The sequence below is a fragment of the Oratosquilla oratoria genome, chromosome 30 (assembly GCF_046742065.1).
Source record: "Oratosquilla oratoria isolate Oo_2021 chromosome 30, ASM4674206v1, whole genome shotgun sequence".
Classification (NCBI taxonomy): Eukaryota; Metazoa; Arthropoda; class Malacostraca; order Stomatopoda; family Squillidae; genus Oratosquilla; species Oratosquilla oratoria.
The window spans coordinates 15,388,223-15,406,268 of record NC_134806.1 but is presented as its reverse complement, the minus strand read 5'-3'; the positions used below and the strand labels follow the sequence as shown (position 1 = coordinate 15,406,268).

The 18,046-nt window shown below is 37.1% G+C and overlaps 1 protein-coding gene across 6 annotated transcripts in view; it reads left to right on the top strand.

Moving 5' to 3' along the window:
• Positions 1-18,046, top strand: part of LOC143041037 (zinc finger protein 385B-like) — a 97,037-nt gene that overhangs the window by 43,820 nt on the left and 35,171 nt on the right. For 2 of the 6 annotated variants that reach the window (XM_076212630.1, XM_076212633.1), the window contains exons 3-4: positions 17,130-17,239; positions 17,521-17,635. In XM_076212630.1, the coding sequence (XP_076068745.1) occupies positions 17,130-17,239; positions 17,521-17,635 (225 nt within the window). Of the gene's footprint in view, positions 1-9,768; positions 9,892-9,997; positions 10,120-12,272; positions 12,531-13,945; positions 14,128-17,129; positions 17,240-17,520; positions 17,636-18,046 lie in introns of those variants that run through there. The other 4 variants (XM_076212634.1, XM_076212632.1, XM_076212636.1 and 1 more) reach the window with 4 other exon arrangements.

Sequence of the window (18,046 nt, the reverse complement as noted above, 5' to 3'; positions counted from 1 at the left end):
ATGTGTCAATCTTTGACATTCGTTACATTCTTTACCCTTGTGCTGGCTTGCCACCATCTCATTGCACCCCACACACGCGTCAGGTGCACATTGCCATGAGAGATTGTGCTTTGTAATGTTCACATATCCTTTGGTAGATGCGTAAGTGCATTTGACATGGTGCGTTACATCACAACCTGTGCTTGGGAGTTTTCTTCAGTATTTTGTCACATTTCCATCACAGTTCCCACTGTCTGAAGATCCAGGGATTAGAGCACTGACATCCTCATGTAACATCCATTTGATATCTTACTCAACGTTTCGTATGCACAGTGACATCTTCAGGAAAAATAAGGAAAATACAGAAATACAAACAAACAAGTATGATCACAAAACTTGAGCTGTTATAACAATATAACATAACATGGAATTTTGCCTAAATACGTAAATACAAACAAACAAGTATGATCACAAAACTTAAAGCTGTTATAACAATATAACATAACATGGAATTTTGCCTAATATGCAAGGAAAAGATTAAACACGACATTCGATTGCTTTCGAACGAGAAACATATACTTTCATATATTCTGACACTATGGGCCTAACGGTCATCTGGGGTGGATGGGGGGGGGGGGCTCTGAGGGGTTGGGTGAGAAGGGAAGGAGGGTAAAGTCACCTGACGCGATGGTGTAGCAGGGATGGGAGGACGGGGATGGAAAGGAAGAGGGTTTAGTGTGTGAGAGAGGGAATTGTCATTGAATAAGTTTATGCTAGAAACCATGTTTGATTGAATATTAATAACAGGATTTTTACTCTTATGTACATTGCTTCTAAGAAGAAAAAATCGTGTTATCAATATTCAGACATGATTTCTAGCACAAGCTTATTCAATGACAATTGAAATCATGTTTGATTGAATATTGATAATAGGATTATTTCTCTTATGTACATTGCTTCCAAGACAAAAAATCCTATTATCAATATTCAATCAAACATGGTTTCTAGCACAAGCTTATTCAATGACAGTTCCCTTTCTCATGTTTGATTGAATATTGATAATAGGATTTTTTATCTTATGTACATTGCTTCTAAGAGAAAAAAAATCCTATAATCAATATTCAATCAAACATGGTTTCTAGCACAAGTTTGTTCAATGACAATCCCCTCTCTCATGCACCCCCCCTCTTCCCCTCCATCCCCGCCCCCCCCCCCATCCCTGCGGGCACCATCGCGTCAGGTGACCTTACCCCCCTCCCCTTCTCACCCAACCCCTCAGCCCCCCCCCATCCACCCCAGATGACCGTTAGGCCCATAGTGTCAAATTATATGAAAGCATACATTTCTCGTTCGAAAGCAATCGAATGTCGTGTTTAATCTTTTTCCTGCATATTAGGCTAAATTCCCTGTTATGTTATATTGTTATAACAGCTTTAAATTGTGTGATCGTACTTGTATGTTTGTACTTCTTTGTTTTCCATATTTTCCTGAAGATGTCTTTCTGTAGACGAAACGTTGATTAAGATATTAAATGGATGTTCTTGGTGAACTCGTCTTTGCTCATCCCCCGAATGACCGGATCCTTGTTGGAAACCTAGAAAATAATAATAAGGAAATTATCAATTGTCAGAATGCTGTCGATTTCAATACTCCTTGTATACAAGAGAATCTGCCCCATATTTTTCGAATATATATTACAAAGAATTACAAAGGCGGCGCATGCCGACAGGAGACCTTTAGGTCCACATCTAGGTCGGATGCGAAAAAAATCATAACAATGATAAATAAATTAATAAATAAAAAACTATAATACTGTAAATAATAGATCAAATACATAAATGAATGCATAGGTATAGTTGAATAATAAACAAACAGGTAAATAGTAAATAATAATAAATTGACATATAACTAATAATAAATGAGAATCAAGCAAATAATAATAAACAAACGGGCAAATGATAACAAAAATAAACAAATGATATAAGATAAATTATAATCATTACATCATCTTGCTTAGGTGTTTATCTAAATTATTTTTAAAGCTTCGAACTGAACTACATTGCACTGCCTCTGCAGGAAGTTTATTCCATTCATTAACTACACGGTTGGCGAAGTTGTTTCTACCCACTTTCAAATTAAATCTATTTCCGGACAGTTTGAGACCATTGTTTCTTGCCTGATTCTCATTCAGTGTGAAAATTTTGTCACTTCTGTTGTCAATTCCCTTATAGAATCTTAAGTCTCTCTGTATTAATACATAGCTTTGATAATCATTTGATGCACCCAAGCACTTATATTTCTTGTAAGACTCTCTTTTTAGCAATTTTTTTTTTTTTTTTTTTTTTCTTTGTCAAGCCATTTTGGACGAGCCTGATTTGGGGGACGTCTGTCCTTAAAAGGAATATAAGTATGAATCATCTTAATGAGCGTATTTTGAAATATTTCCCACATCTGATCTACAGGTCTTTCGCTTAATTTTGCCTCCCAATCTGTAAGCTGAAGCTCCTGACGTAGTCCTATGAACTGAGCTTTACTGAAATCGGGTATTTTAGAAACACAAGTATCTATTCTAAAATTTTTAGTAGTTTGAATCTAAGTTGTGATTGCTATTTGCAATAGTTTTACCGACTTCTACATCGGTTATCATGCTTTCGCGGCTAGTGATCAATAGATCGAGTAAGTTTCCATGTCTTGTGGGCTCTTTTACATGCTGAACTAAGTAATTGTCATCGAGAAAATCAATCAAGCGACTACCTATATGGCCATGTTCAAGGGTCATCCAATCAATGTCAGTAAAATTGAAATCACCCATTATCAATACATCCTGGTTGCAGAAACTAGACAGTTATTGAAATAAATACACACACACACACATATATATATATATATATATATATATATATATATATATATATATATATATATATATATATATATAATTTCGAATTATGAGTAACGTTTATGGGTGGGGAATCACTACGGATGGGGAGTCCTCTTAGTTGATAAAATCATTTGACGGCAGCAATATATATATATATATAGCGAGAGAGAGAGATATATATAGATATAGATGTATAGATGATGGTCGGCATCTACACACATGTACAACTCGTATGGTTGTGAGCCAAGTGGAAGAAAACGGCCTTCTATCGTTGATTAATTCATAGTCAAAATTCTGGAATTAAGTTTTGACTTCTATCATATAGATACATCATATGAGGAAGGTTATAAAAACCGAAACGTAAGAACAATAAATGTATTCTTAGCCCATCTTCGCTTACCCTTCCCCACCTATCACTCTCTCATATATATATATATATATATATATATATATATATATATATATATATATATATATATATATATATATATATATATATATTCAATATCTAACATATTTCCAAAACAAAAACACATATTGTTGGCAGACATACGGCAGAGCACCAAAATGCCTGGCGTAGTGAAACCTAAACATCTGGCAGCCATACATTGGGACCCTTGTAGACGTCGTTGTCACGCCCGGCCCCGCTGCTAAAGGGACTCTGCGGGCTATTTTCACACTCCGGATAGGGTGGGGTACCGTTTGGCCCGTGGAGGCCTGAGACTCTGAGAGGACAAATTGGCCACACACCAATCGCGTTTCCTATTGATAGTGTTGAGCATGTTCAAGGTATTAGATTGGTATAGTACATAGCAATACTATATTGATAATGGTAATTATGTCTGTAATGATGACACAAAATTACAAAAGAGGTGATAGTGACAATGATGATGGTAATAAAAATGATAATACTAATAATGATAATAACAATAATAATAATAATAATAATAGTAACAGTAACAATAATGATAATAACAATAATAATAATAATAATAATAATAATAATAGTAATAATAATAATAATGATAATAATAATAATAATAATAATGATGATGATGATGATGATGATGATGATGATGATAAAACAGTAATAATATAATAACAACAATACATATATTCAGTATGTCAGAGGCCCTTTCCTTCTGGTAAAAGGGGATGTCCTATTCGAGCCACACACTCACTTTTCATCCATTCCACGCCCATTTGTTGCCCCTTCTATCTCAGCTCCTTGTGGATGAAGGTTTGCCCCACCCCAGCCGAAGTTGGTTTACCCCCACCGCTTCATTATTTGGCAAACCCTCATCCACTCGAGAATTTGTAGAACAGACATCTCCCTTTCCTACTCGACAGACACACCCTTTGTACACAAGCCCCTATCACACCCATCCATCCATCCATCCATCACATTCTCGGTCTTCCACTCAAATTCACTCCATCCACAACTAAGGAATAAAAATACAAACATAGATCTTCATTCAAAGACTTTTTTTTTCTCTCTGTCATATCGATATTAGTAATAACTGAGGCTCATTTCACGGACATGAGACACCATGACAGAGAAAATGCATTTTCTTTTATTTTTACTCTTATTTATGAGACGAAGAATTAATTAAATGACACATTTGAAACACCAGAAATCTGGGACCGGATCAGGGCACTTAGCCCCAGAGGTGGATTGGTTTAAGCGTTTAACTTGGCCTTGGCACAGGGCGTGACAGACCATCTGATGCACCCCGTGTTGATTGGTTCAATTTCACCAAAGTGTATAATATTTTAAACTCTCCTGGGGTATAGAACAATTCAAAGGGTTTTGTACTGGCTTATGCCAGGTAATTTTATTCAGCTTTGGTTCAAAAGAGGTTAAGAAGAATACTGCTATTTTGTCTGTCATGGCATTAGTATGAGACTAATTTATTTTCAGTTCAGACACATAAATTCTAATCAGTTTTAATGTCAGTCACTGCAGCCATAATTTAATGTACCTCCCTACCAGCACATCTACTATAGGAAAACAAAGAAAATGTGCACAGACGTTAGATGGAAAGAGAATAAATAAATAAGACGCGAACAGGCGTCTCATCCTTCCCGCCAAAAAGATGGACGAGATGCGTCAACATATCTAAGTATAAATTTCGTATTTTAGTCTCGACAGTACCGCCACTCCATACGGCTAACTCCGTCAACACGTAGCAAAATAAATACAATTTTATAACCTAAACAGGGGTTATTTTTATTAATCTAAGAATCAAAATATATCTCAATTCAGATTGTGGTGTCCAAATGAATAATCTGAAGGTGGAAAGAAATCTGCAGAGTATCCTGTACTCCAATATTTGAAACATCAATTTGTTGATAGCATCTATATACCAAGGTTTTTTTTTTCGTTGAAATGGAGGCACCCTAGTTTTACTTACTTTGCTAAATTTAACTCCACACAACTTCATTCAGTTAAGGTCTGTCATGAAGGTGCTCTTGACTAATGGGGATATTCTTCCAACCATGAAATCGCCTGTCCATTGACCAGAACAAAATATATAAGTTGCAACATTGTTGATTAATGCTTCTCTATTTATAACGCCTTCACCATAGCTTTATCTACACTTTCTTGTTTTCCTTCTTCCGTTGTTCTTTATTTCTTCTGGTTCATCCTCCTCTTATTATTTTTTTTTCTGCTGTAATTTAATTTCCGCTGTTCCAGTTCCATACCCATTCACAACTCTCCAGTAACACCTATTTCATGCCCTTTTCCCCATCCTCTTCAACAGACATTCCTTTTGCATCCAAATCCATATTATTTGCATCCACCCACCTGTTTTCGGTCCTTGGTGTTACCTAATTGATATCCACGAAAAGCGCTAAACTCGTGACTTCAGCAATATATATACAGTGTATATGTATATATATATATATATATATATATATATATATATATTTATATATATATATGTGTGTGTGTGTGTGTGTGTGTGTGTGTGTGTGTGTGTGTGTGTGTGTGTAAATGCATACATACACAGATATCCTCGGCAATTGTAATTGTTATTTCGAACTATGTGTTCTTTTCATTATCTGCACTTCATATATATTGATTCACTACCAAATAAACTCATATATATATATATATATATATATACATACATAGATAACTATACATACACACACACACACATTATATATATATATATATATATATATATATATATATATATATAAAACTATTTTCAACCACATTAACTTTTCAATTTTAATTCCACGTCATCACGATCGAGACTGACAATGCGTTCGACGGAGACATATGCAGAGACTGATTCGCAGTGTAGCCAAGGACTCGAACCTAGTTTAAACGTACCAATGTTACAGTGACTAACCACTGCGCCATCTCTCTTGATGGCGCAGTGGTTAGTCACTGTAACTTTGGTACGTCTAAACTAGGTTCGAGTCCTTGGCTTCACTGCGTATCAGTTTCCGCATATGTCTCCGTCGAGCGCATTGTCAGTCTCGATCGTGATGACATGGAATTAAAAGTGAAAAGTTAATGTGGTTGAAAATAAATTAATATCTGAACTTGGGACTATCCAGTGTGTGTGTGTTTGTGTATATATATGTATATATATATATATATATATAGATATATATAAATATACATATTTATATATATATATATATATATATATATATATATGTCAACATATATGTATATATATCACACTGTGGGGTGAGGGTGATAATAACTAATGACAAAAAAATAGACTTGATTTTAACTGATAGTTCTATGAGTTCTATATGCCCAACAATTGTGCGTCTATCGCTAACTTATATCTGAGTTATAGTGTAGCAACGCCATGACTTCTATCCTTTCTATCTGTCCTGCAAAGCGTGTATTTTTCACGCCAACTTCATCTTTCTCATTATTTTTTAGATTTAAGTAGGTTATGGCAACAGTCATTTGAATCTTCTTGCAAATTTTCTAGGGAACGCTTATTTACCTTGCTTTGTTTTGGCATAAGAATATGGAATGTTGCACTACATGATACACTCCGTTTCCATTTATTTTCCACTTCTATTTTTAGCATCATTTGAACTTGATGCTGTTGTACTGCTAACCGTTCCACTGTCCCCTTAAAAAAAAATAAGTAAATAAATAAATAGATAAATAATGATAAATAAATAAAAATAAATTCATGAAAATAATATAATTTTATCAGCAACTGCCTGTTACTGACTCTCCTTCCTGCAGCTCCTGTACTATTTTAATTTGATTTGACGGTGCAGGGATTGGTCACTGGTTTGCTTGTAATCTGGGAATCGTTTCTTCTTAAGGGGGGCCACCCCGGTGAATTTTTCACGAATATTTTTAAAATTTCACTTTTCACTTTTATCGGCTCAAGATGTCAGTCCTACCCGAAACTATCACTTGGTGAAGTTTTTTTCTGAAAAATATTTTTTTCCCCCCCTCAGATGCCATTTTTAAATGACCCGGGGTGTTGCGTCATAGCTTGACGCGTGCGCTAGAAAATGAGGTATCATTCAATGGTTATAACTATGTAGAACTATCATTAAAATAATTTTTTCTTTATATAAATTTCGACAAATGGCATCTCTTCCCCACATGCGTGTGGTAAATCCTAGCTACTCACGTCCAGTACATACGGAGACATTACAGATAACGCAATGCTGCGTTCCTGTAATATTTCTTTTATATTCGTCTTGCAAGATGACTTACAAACGTAAGCTTACGTTATCGAGGATATCCAACTTCAAGAAGAGTAAAGGGCATCAAGACTCTTCAGATCAAGGAGAAATTAGCGAAGAAATTAGCAGAGATGAAGGGGAGAGAGCGTGTTATCGCCTTCCGGCTTATCACCTCCTCCTCCGCCACCACTCCCACCCACGCTACAACAGCAGTCACCCCCCGTTTCTCTTCATTCTCCAAGTCAACAATATATACACAATCATATGTGAAAATTTGATGCTAATCAGATGAATACACATGGCAGGAAAAGGAAAAAACCGAAAAAAAACTTTAGAAGCCGATATCTCGAAATGTTGTTTTTTGAACTTCAAATAATTTCACAAAATCGGTAAAAACTCTGATCAACTTATGTTAGGTATCAATTTATACTTCAACAAAAATAGAATTTTTTGTTGGAATTAGATTTTTCAATTTGTCAAAAAAAAAAAAAAAAAACGGGATTCAGGAGACCTAAAAAAAAATCGAAAAAAAAAATTCCTTCAAAGACAAAACAAAAAATTGAAAATCAAATCCAACAAAATGTAGATATATAAACAAAGTTTCTATGATAATTTTTTCAAAGCAATTAAGTGAAAAATGAATCTTGTGAAACAAAAAAAAGAAAAACACGTTTTTTTTGTAGCCACTACCATTCATTAAAATTTCATGAAATTTACAGAATAGCATTTCTTTATACCAACAAACAACATATTAAAATTTCAAAGCAATTGGATGAACCAGAAGCGAGATATGAGCCCAAGGAGTTTTCGGGGGTGGCCCCCCTTAAAGGTGATTGTTGCTGCTGTTTTTTTTTCAGGGTGTGGGAATATGTACTGTGGGCATTGGTAATTTTTTTTTTTTTTTTATACATAATGACTTCATAATTATGTACGCACAGGTCAGGGTTCGAATCCCTTGGCAGAGCTTCTAAAAATATTTACATATGGCTGGGTGAACATGCTTGCATTTCTGACCATGTCTACAGTCATTTGTACCATGTTTTCTTTTGAGTATATCTAGGTAAATAAAGGATGGGTTCATTTTCTTATTCATATTTACGAAGTCCCATTTTGTAGAACCTTGACAACAGACTAAACAAAAGTCGCTGTTAATAATGACAGCGTAGGTCGAAATGTCATGAAGCGCATGTTTCCGCAGGCTCATTAAAATTGATCGGGGTAGCCAGAGTAAAATATACAGTTTGCCATTGGCGATATTCATTGGAAGAAAATTTTTATAGCATGATTCAGAGGTGGCATTTGACTCGTTAATTTGCTAGTAGCTAAGAGATTTTACCCAGCTGAACGATCTCCCCCTCTCGAAATGTAACGAATTACAGTGGATAGAATCCATAGTGAACGAAACCCACAAATAAGTGGATATTTGAGAGCGGATTTCTACAGCTCTGTAACAACTTTGTATCATCTGTCATTGGTATTGTCCAGCAGAATTGTTATGAGTTTGAGCGCAAACGACTTTGTTTCTATTTTTTTTAATCTTCATTGCTGAAATGTTCTTAGAGAGGTCTACAATACAGTAAGCAAACTCTTATTTCTGGTATCTAAATACACAAGAGTTGACGTAAATTAGACCAGTATGAAAAGGATATCAGCGTTCGTTCAAACTCGCTGATCTTCACATCCAAGGGATTGCCTCCAGTCTCACCAACTCATTAATCCCGGCTTTAATCTGATCCACGTTCACAATATATAGATTCGTTCATAGGCGTAAAACTAGGTATTCTATAAAGTTATACTCTATACTATTTATCCAATACGATTACGTAACGGCATGCTCTATATCTCCGAACGTTTGAAATGGATCGTTCCGTTCCGAGTCATTGATTGTTAGAGTATGATGTAGGGAGATGTGCCTACTGGTTATTCTGTAGACTTTTGGTATATGTCAGCCATTTATGAAATGTTTATTCAATCATCATGAGCTATATAAACCTTGTAACAATTAAAGTCTTGGTTATGTACCGGGCAAACTTGACGTGAGATGGAACGAAACAAAAAATGTCCAAATTATCTTACTACAAAACATCAACTATTCCATGTGTATTTTGCTATTTTCCTTGACTAAATTAGCTACATAGTTTCAGACTGGTGATTGTTTTATTTCAATAACATATTATATTTAAGAAAGCCTTTGTATCCACGATTTATTTAGCTGAAATTAAATGTGGCGCGCATTGCGTTGGTTGAAGACGCTTCCCTTGCGCATCCTCTTGGCTTGGCGTGTTTATTTGGGTTGGGAGAATTGAACCGGCGTGGGACTTGGAAGGAATTGATATTGCAAAGTAGGTTTTATTGAATGTTAGTTTTTGGGTAGGAAACCCAAGGGAACATAATTAAGTAGAAATGAGGTGGAAATATAGTTTTATTTTTATGCTGGAAGCTGTAAACGTAGGTGCCTCTGTGATGCCTTGGTACTTGGAAGGTTGAAGATCGTTTGCAATGGGCGTTGATGCAGATTCAGTATGAATCTGATTCATTACTTTTAATATATGCGTATGCTGGTTAAGCATGTAAGTGAATGGTGGTGCCATAGTGGTACTTAGAAGTAGCCAATATGTGTATGCAGGTTATTTTAGTCAGCTTATTTAATTTGAGATTGGATAATGTACTCGTGTACAGGAGTTGCTGAGTACCATTTACTTGTGCGAATTTTGTAGGGGAAATGTTTGCTTTGTTTTAACACTTTTAAATAGTGTTAAAGTAAGGACCAATCTTGACTTGGGCTACCTAGTAGTGTCGTAGGTAAATTGAGGTTTTTGTGGTGGGTCTTTTTGTATCAGTTGATAACCGTGTTGAAGTTTAGTGGGCATTGCCATATAACATATGCACACGGTCCCCCATAACATTTCCGTTGATTACTGTCATACATCAAATATTGAAAATGTTCAAAACTTGTTCATACAATACGTTGTAGCTGACATGCATAAGAAAATGTGTATAATTGTAGAGTTCCCCCCAATAGTTCCTACAAGATTCAAGTCTTAGATTTAGCCATGAAATCAAGATTTCAAAATTACCCTGACTGTCACTATGAGGCTATGACTATGTAAACAATACTATTATACTTGTTTGGTTACAGTTGCAAGTATGTTTTTTCATCCTAGAATTTTGATTATGGTAATCTGTCATTAATGGTAAAACTTATCTTCTTATATAACTAAGTTAGGTTTGGTTATCAATTTATGTAAGATATGGTACCAAAGCTTCCTCCTCTTTTTCCCCTGTTTTCACCATCTTCAACCAAAAAAAATTGCGGACAATTTATAGGTTCACACAACTGTACAACTTGATATGTGCCTCATGTGTTCCTAGTGGTAAATGTTGTGATATGAGCGATGGTGTACTTCATTTCCTGCGCAAGTGCGTACTTCTATAGATATTAATTGTTAAAGTAATGCAATTTGACCTACCTCTCCTCCCGAACGATCTGGGGGGGGGGAATGTGGGAAAGCGGGGTTTTTGGGTGGGGGGGGAATGTACACATGGAGTAATGACTGTTGCAGAAGATGTATAACAAAATTTAACGCCCCCTCAGATCGTTCTGGTAAGCGAGGTAACCTAAATTCCAAATCTTTCATATTTAATATCTATAGAGCTATGCACTTGTGAAGGAAATGAAGTACACCATCGCTCATATCACAACATAGGAACACATGGGCCATGTATAATTTTAGAAATGGTAACAGTATATATATATATACTATAGATAATTGAGGCACACACTATAGTAAGGTCATACGTGCCGAGATCAGAGTTATCAGTTAGGCATTTTTCCTCATCATCCCGTATTCGCTATCAAAGATATGTTCAAGATGCTATCTTGTCATCTGTCCAGTTCTGTCAATGTTAATTTGGTGATGGCGTTGGTGTTGTTCCCCCATGTTCTCCTACTTCAAGTGACGTATGCTGCACTACATATTTTTTAAATGTATTATGCAGCTGAGCTTGATGCTTTGCTACAAGCAATGAAACACCTACTCCCAGCAAGGCCCCGACAAGGGGAGGGGCAGGGTGAGACAATGCCCCGGGGCGGCACTTTTGGTGAAAAGAAGGTAAAGCAAATTCCCCATAATGCACTTCAATGCATGATTTATTTATCATGAGTTGTGTGTATAAACGTTTTGTGGATGAATGTTACATGTGAATCGTGCTAGTGACCATCAGATGTGGAAGGTGGTGGTAGTGGTGGTGTGTGCGGGGGCCGGCACTTACCATGTTGGGGCCCTGACTCCCAGCATTCCGGTTGGATGCCAAAATTGGCCATCAACATTTCTGACGATGATGATGCCCTCTTGAATTACAGATACTGCATTACTAAATGCAGATTAGGTTAGGTTAAATGAATTTATTATAGGCAACTTTAATTTCTTGGACCTTGCACCTATCAAAACAGACACCACCTCAACTAGTCATAGCAGCTTTATTCAAAAGAGTATCAGTTTCAAAAACTTTGTTATTGATTTCCACCAAGAAAAATGTATATTACATTGATATATGATCATTTACATACCAATGGCTTTTTCTCCCTTACAAGGGAGGTAGCCAAAGTCAAAGGCATAAATCTACTCCCACCCATTTCATTCCCACATAGTTCACTCCCGTTCACCACCCTTCCATCGTTTCTTGACTCTTCCTGGATGACAGATCATCCCTGCAACTCGCCCACTGATCTAAAAATAACTGGATCACGGATTGGTGTCCTGATTATGAGGTCGGTGGCAGCCATGCTGGAAGTACCAAAACAAACCCACACCACGCAATTGACTGATAGCATTGATAGCGTCCCTTACAGTTCTCGGCAGCTTTCACTCCTATATATTGGTGTGTTTTACATATTTATCGATCATTTTACAATGCCAACTTGTGCTGCATTCAACTGCACCAACCGGAGAAAAGGTGGATGTGAGCAGTCCTTCCACTCGTAAGTAAATTAAGGTTTTATTACCCAAAACATCCTGATACCCATCAACAAATGATGCGGCCATCAGGAGCAATAAAATGTTGCCCACCAACTGTTTTGTTAGGTGTTGTCATGTTAATGCTATGTATTTATTATCTGTAAGAAATAGATCTAGCAGCAACCCATTTGTCACCAATGTAATCGTGGCCATAGCAGGATAAATATTTATCATTTAAAATATCTTATAAGGCTCAAACGCTGTCCAGAGCTGTGTAGCTGTATAGAACCAGTTGTTCTTTCTGATTACATGTGTAGGCTTTTTCTATATTGTGAAGTGTGAGGAATTCATATTAGATGGGCTGAATTACTATTCGGGGCCTGTTCAAAAATTATGTAACGTTTTTTCTGGTGAAATTCGACACCCCCCACCCCATGTACTATTATGTTTCAACTTGTAAGAATTTATCCATCTACCGGTCTCAACTACTGTTACAGAAGTGTATGATTTTTCAGGACCAAACATAGCGGGTATGTGTCTTCGTTTCTATTTAATGAATATGAACCACTAGGGAAGAGGCCAAAGCAGAGTATGGGAGTCCAATATATTCTACGTTTCGCCCAGCAGGGCTTCTTCTGCTGGGCGAAACGTAAAATATATTGGACTCCCATACTCTGCTTTTGGCCTCTTCCCTACAGAGCTGTTGCAGTCATTGCTGCTTTTACTCATGAACCACTAGTACTATTGTAACTGATGTATGTACATTCTTTTTACTGAACGATTTCCATGTCAAAGTTTCTGTTTCAGGATCGATGTGAAATATAGTTTCAAAAGCACCGATGCACATCCATGTATATCACTATCGTCCAATATTTAATGCACCTGTAATGTGCTGTACACGATACAATAGCAATATTCACAATAAATACTAATGTAGGTTTTGTTCTGTAAAGATTCACTGGAGGTTTCTTGGAATATTCTGGATACGTGTATGTTTAGTGACAGGTGAAATTTGTTTGTTGAAATACATGTGTAGTTAGTTGTGCAAATAAAGTAATTGTAATCCAGTAATTAACTGTGTGCATTTCAATGACCAGATGACTAGATTTCAAAAAACGCCGAAGATGACTGCTTGTCAAGATTCGAGAGATTGAGATTATAAAATGTGGTCACACACACACACACATATGTGAAGGCCTAATTTATGCTTCGCACAAAATAATGTACATAGGATACAACCACTGATCTATATTGTTATGCAGATCAGTGATACAAGTTAAAACATCCACATATTCTCTTGTTTATGTCAGTTTTAGCATACTTGTTTGATTACTTTTATGGTCAAATACCAGTACATGTAGACATGTACTGTTTCATAAACCACACAGGAAAACTTATTTACAGATTGCATCACTATCACGCAGCCCATACCAGCCACATAGGCCACGAGAGTAACACGACAGCGCCCATGACTGGCGGAGCGGTTCACATGTGCTAATGTTTTGGTACTACCAATATGGCGGCCATGTCCTGCCTGTCCACCTCACTCCTGGGGCAGCCCACAGCCCGTATATGCTATCCAGGTGTTATACAGATCAGTGAACTTGCCCACTGCCCTGGGTCAGTAGCAATCCAACAAATTGCAGCACATTTACAGCAAGGCTGCTTCGTTCAATTAGTGACCCCCCCCCCTCTCTCTCTCTCTCTCTCTCTCTCTCTCTCTCTCTCTCTCTCTCTCTCTCTCTCTCTCTCTCTCTCTCTCTCTGTCTCTGTCTGTCTGTCTGTCTCTCTGCATGCAGAAAAAGATATTGGCAGGTATCCTTTTGGGATGCATCAAAATATCATTCACGCATACGCCCTAACCTCCCCCCACCCATTCCCTTCCATCCCTTCCATGCATCACAGCATCATCCATACACAACCATTCTCCACTCACCCCTATCTTCTGTCTTCTCCCTTCCTCAGCAGACATTCCTCTTTCCCAGTGCCCCTTTTACCCCATTCATCCATCTCATCCTTGGTTGCCCCCTCTTGTTCATTCTTTCCATGTATGCCTTCCATACTTCCTTTTCTAACCTTTCTTCACCCATTCTTTCCATGTGTCCAAACCATCCCAATACTCTTTTCACCCCTGTTCTCTGCTTCACCTACTCATTTCTCAACCAATACAGCCTAGTGATCCCTACCATACTCTCATACATTTCATCTCAAACATGGTTAAAGTCTTCCTCGCTTATGTTCCATGTTTCTGCCCCTTACAGTGCTGTTGGCACAATCACCTCTTCACGCAGTCTCCTCTTAGCATTCATTCCCAAATGTCTATTTCTCGTTACACTTTTGAATCCCCCAAGGTATTTACTTGCTTCTCTCATTCAACATAATAAGTTACATAACTTCATAATAACTTATAAAATGTATAATTAATTTTCTCTTGCAATATCATGCGTGCAATTAAGATTTTTTATCTTGGATAAATCTCCAGAAGTGCACACATAAGTGTCAATAGAAAATTAAATATTAATTTTGCAGATTAAATTACTTCAACGTAATATACGTGTTTAGTGGTAGAAATCAATAACAAAAAAGGCTGGTTAAAAGTGATACACAAGCTAAAACTCTGAAGGTGGAAAACATCAAGACACCATGTTTGTTTTTATTTGTTGTTGAAGATAAGCTAACAGAAGTAATAAATTGATCTAGTCTAGCCTAACCTTACCAAACTTAACCTAATCTTGTATGGGGTATGCATTCGGCATCCCTAGAGGTCATCAGACTAGACTAAACAAATTTATTAGATTTGCATTTGTCTACACAACAAAAAATAATCATGGTGTCTCAAACCTTGCTGACATCCAAGCTGTAACTAGTGTGTCGCTTTAACAACTTTTTATGTTAATTTTTTCTACCAAGAAAAACAGATATTATGTTCATGTATTTTAATTTGCAAAATTATTATTATTTTTTAATTTTTTATGTATCACTTAGGTGTACACTTCTAGAGTAATACCAAACTTTGTAATGTGTCTATATTATCTATCAGGAAAGAAAAAAAATTGTCAATCCTACAGACTGCTCTGGTGGAGTAGGACCTGGTAATAATAATAAACAACTGAGAAGTTGAGTTGTGAAGGTGGTAGAGGAGAGAGTTAAGGAGGGATAGTGGAATTTAATCACTAGTCATAAAAAATATGTTGAGTGACTTGGTCTCTAGGGATGTCCACAAGATATGGACTCCATAAAACGTTGAGTGAATTACCCATATGGGTTAAAGGAGCCTTCTTTCAAAGTGAATCTATCTGTTGTCACCAGACTAGCCTACAATTAACATTAGGAAGGAGTATGTTGTTTTATCCTCGGCAGTTGTAATTGATATTTCGAACTATGTGTTCTTGTCATTATCTGCACTTCATGTATATTGATTATTTGCTAAATAAACTTACTTATTATGTGGGACAATGTAAGGTGAGGTGTTCAATGACTTGTTTGCAATGGTTGCATGTGGGGGATTCTTTCTGTGGTGGATGGTGACCTGAATGTAGTTAAATGTGCTTCTTGCTTTTCTTGAAAGGTTAATTGTGCGGAAAGAAAAATCCCACACCTAATGAGAACTATGCTGATGCATGTGCTCAGGACACCATCTACCATTAAAACTTCCAGTACAGAATAGGCATGGTCACAGATTCAAACTGTCCCAGATGCAACTGTCTATTCCTTAGCAACTGTGTACAAGAAATGGTTAACCAACTGAGTGGTTAATGGATGGATTAGACTATAAACATTTAGCGAGCACTTAAGCAATTAGTTGTTTTAAGTGATTAGATAACCTTGTGGATAGGAATGATAGGTTGTAATGGATATGGAACTTCCTTATACCTTGTAATCTCTTGCAGTCTCCCACATTATTGTTCTTAACCACGTAGGACACAGAACACCTCATACTACAATGACCCACACTAACAATCCCTAGATGAAAATACTTGAATGACTTGTCCTACACAGAGTCTGTTGCTGGTTATCTGAAGGTCGCAGATATTCTGGAAGAGAGACTAGTGGTTAACATCTGATTACTTTAAGAATAAAGGAAAGTGAAGTGAAATACCACCATGTATTCGGCATTTCCCAGTACCCCCAATTGTGCTAGGACCCCAGGTTAAGGGAGGTAGCCAAAGTCATAGGCATAAATCCATTCCTATCAACTTCATCTCCACATACTCCACTCCCATTCACCACCCCTCCCTCTTACCTAGGCTCCTCCTGGATGATGGGTCATCCCAGCACCTTGCCCACTGCCCTGAGTCGGAAGCAATACAGCAAGACACATCACATCCACAGCAAGGCTACCTCATTTAATCAGTGACCCCCCCCCAATCCTCTCATGCAGAAAAAGAGAAGATGAGGAGAAGTCCCTTCAGGCTGCATCAAAATATCATTCACATGGACTCCCTCATACCCCCATCCCCCACCCATCCCCTTCAATGCATCACAGCATCATCCATGCACACACACACTATATATATATATATTATATACTTTATTTTTAATTTGAAGCGAACATAAGTTTTTATGCTTGCATGAAGGGTTTGTAAAGTTGTGCTTTTAAAATAATGTACCATCAATTTCAGCCATTGTTTGATGACGGGAGGGGTGTTGGATTTGTGTTGGTGGACCACTATTTGAATTGCCATCCGACACCTGGACTCTTTGTGGCCTACGATACTTTGAGGAATTCTGTGTAAGTTGCTATATGTTCATGTTTAGAACTTGTACATTCAGCTATTTGTATACCAATAGTATACAGGACAAGATTGATACTCTGGGATCATACCTCTTACCCTCCCGTTATCATACCTAGCTTTGGAACATTTGCTCACTTCTGTGTGAATGTGAAGAATTGTGGAGGCTCAAGGTTGTTATGACTATTTTATTTATTAGCTTTTATTATTATTATGTTTTTAAGTATGTGATTGTCTTGGAAGGTTTTCCATCAAGTATTCTTGGCTTTTTCCTACCTAGGAGCAGCAGTGACCTCTCATTTGGTAACTTCACACTTGGATCCCACAACAACCCCTTTATCAAAGTAGCCATGAATAACAACGCTGCCCCAGCTGCTGGTCCAAAGAAAGAGAAGGTAAGAGTACCATATATTCAAGGGTTCATAACCCATTTTCTTGTTCATCCTTGGGGTTATCTAATATGGCTTTCAGCAGTTATACGTGAAACAGTCCCATTCACCTTGTGCTTCCAGGTCACTCCTGTCCTCGTGATCTAGATTACCTTGAATTCTCCTGGTGGTCCCAGCTGAAAGTTGGAAAATATACTCGTTCATTTTGTCTTGTATGTTTACCATGACTTAGTTTGTTCATTTTACCCCCAATGTAGGGTATTGACTGCATAGTAATATACTGGAGGCAGAGGTTGGGAGTAGAGGTAGTGTGAGCCTTGCCTGGCAACAAACAAGTATAAGCATGTATTCATATATACAATAATCTCTTTCATATCTGATTACACCATATCCAGGATTCAAATACGATACACACAT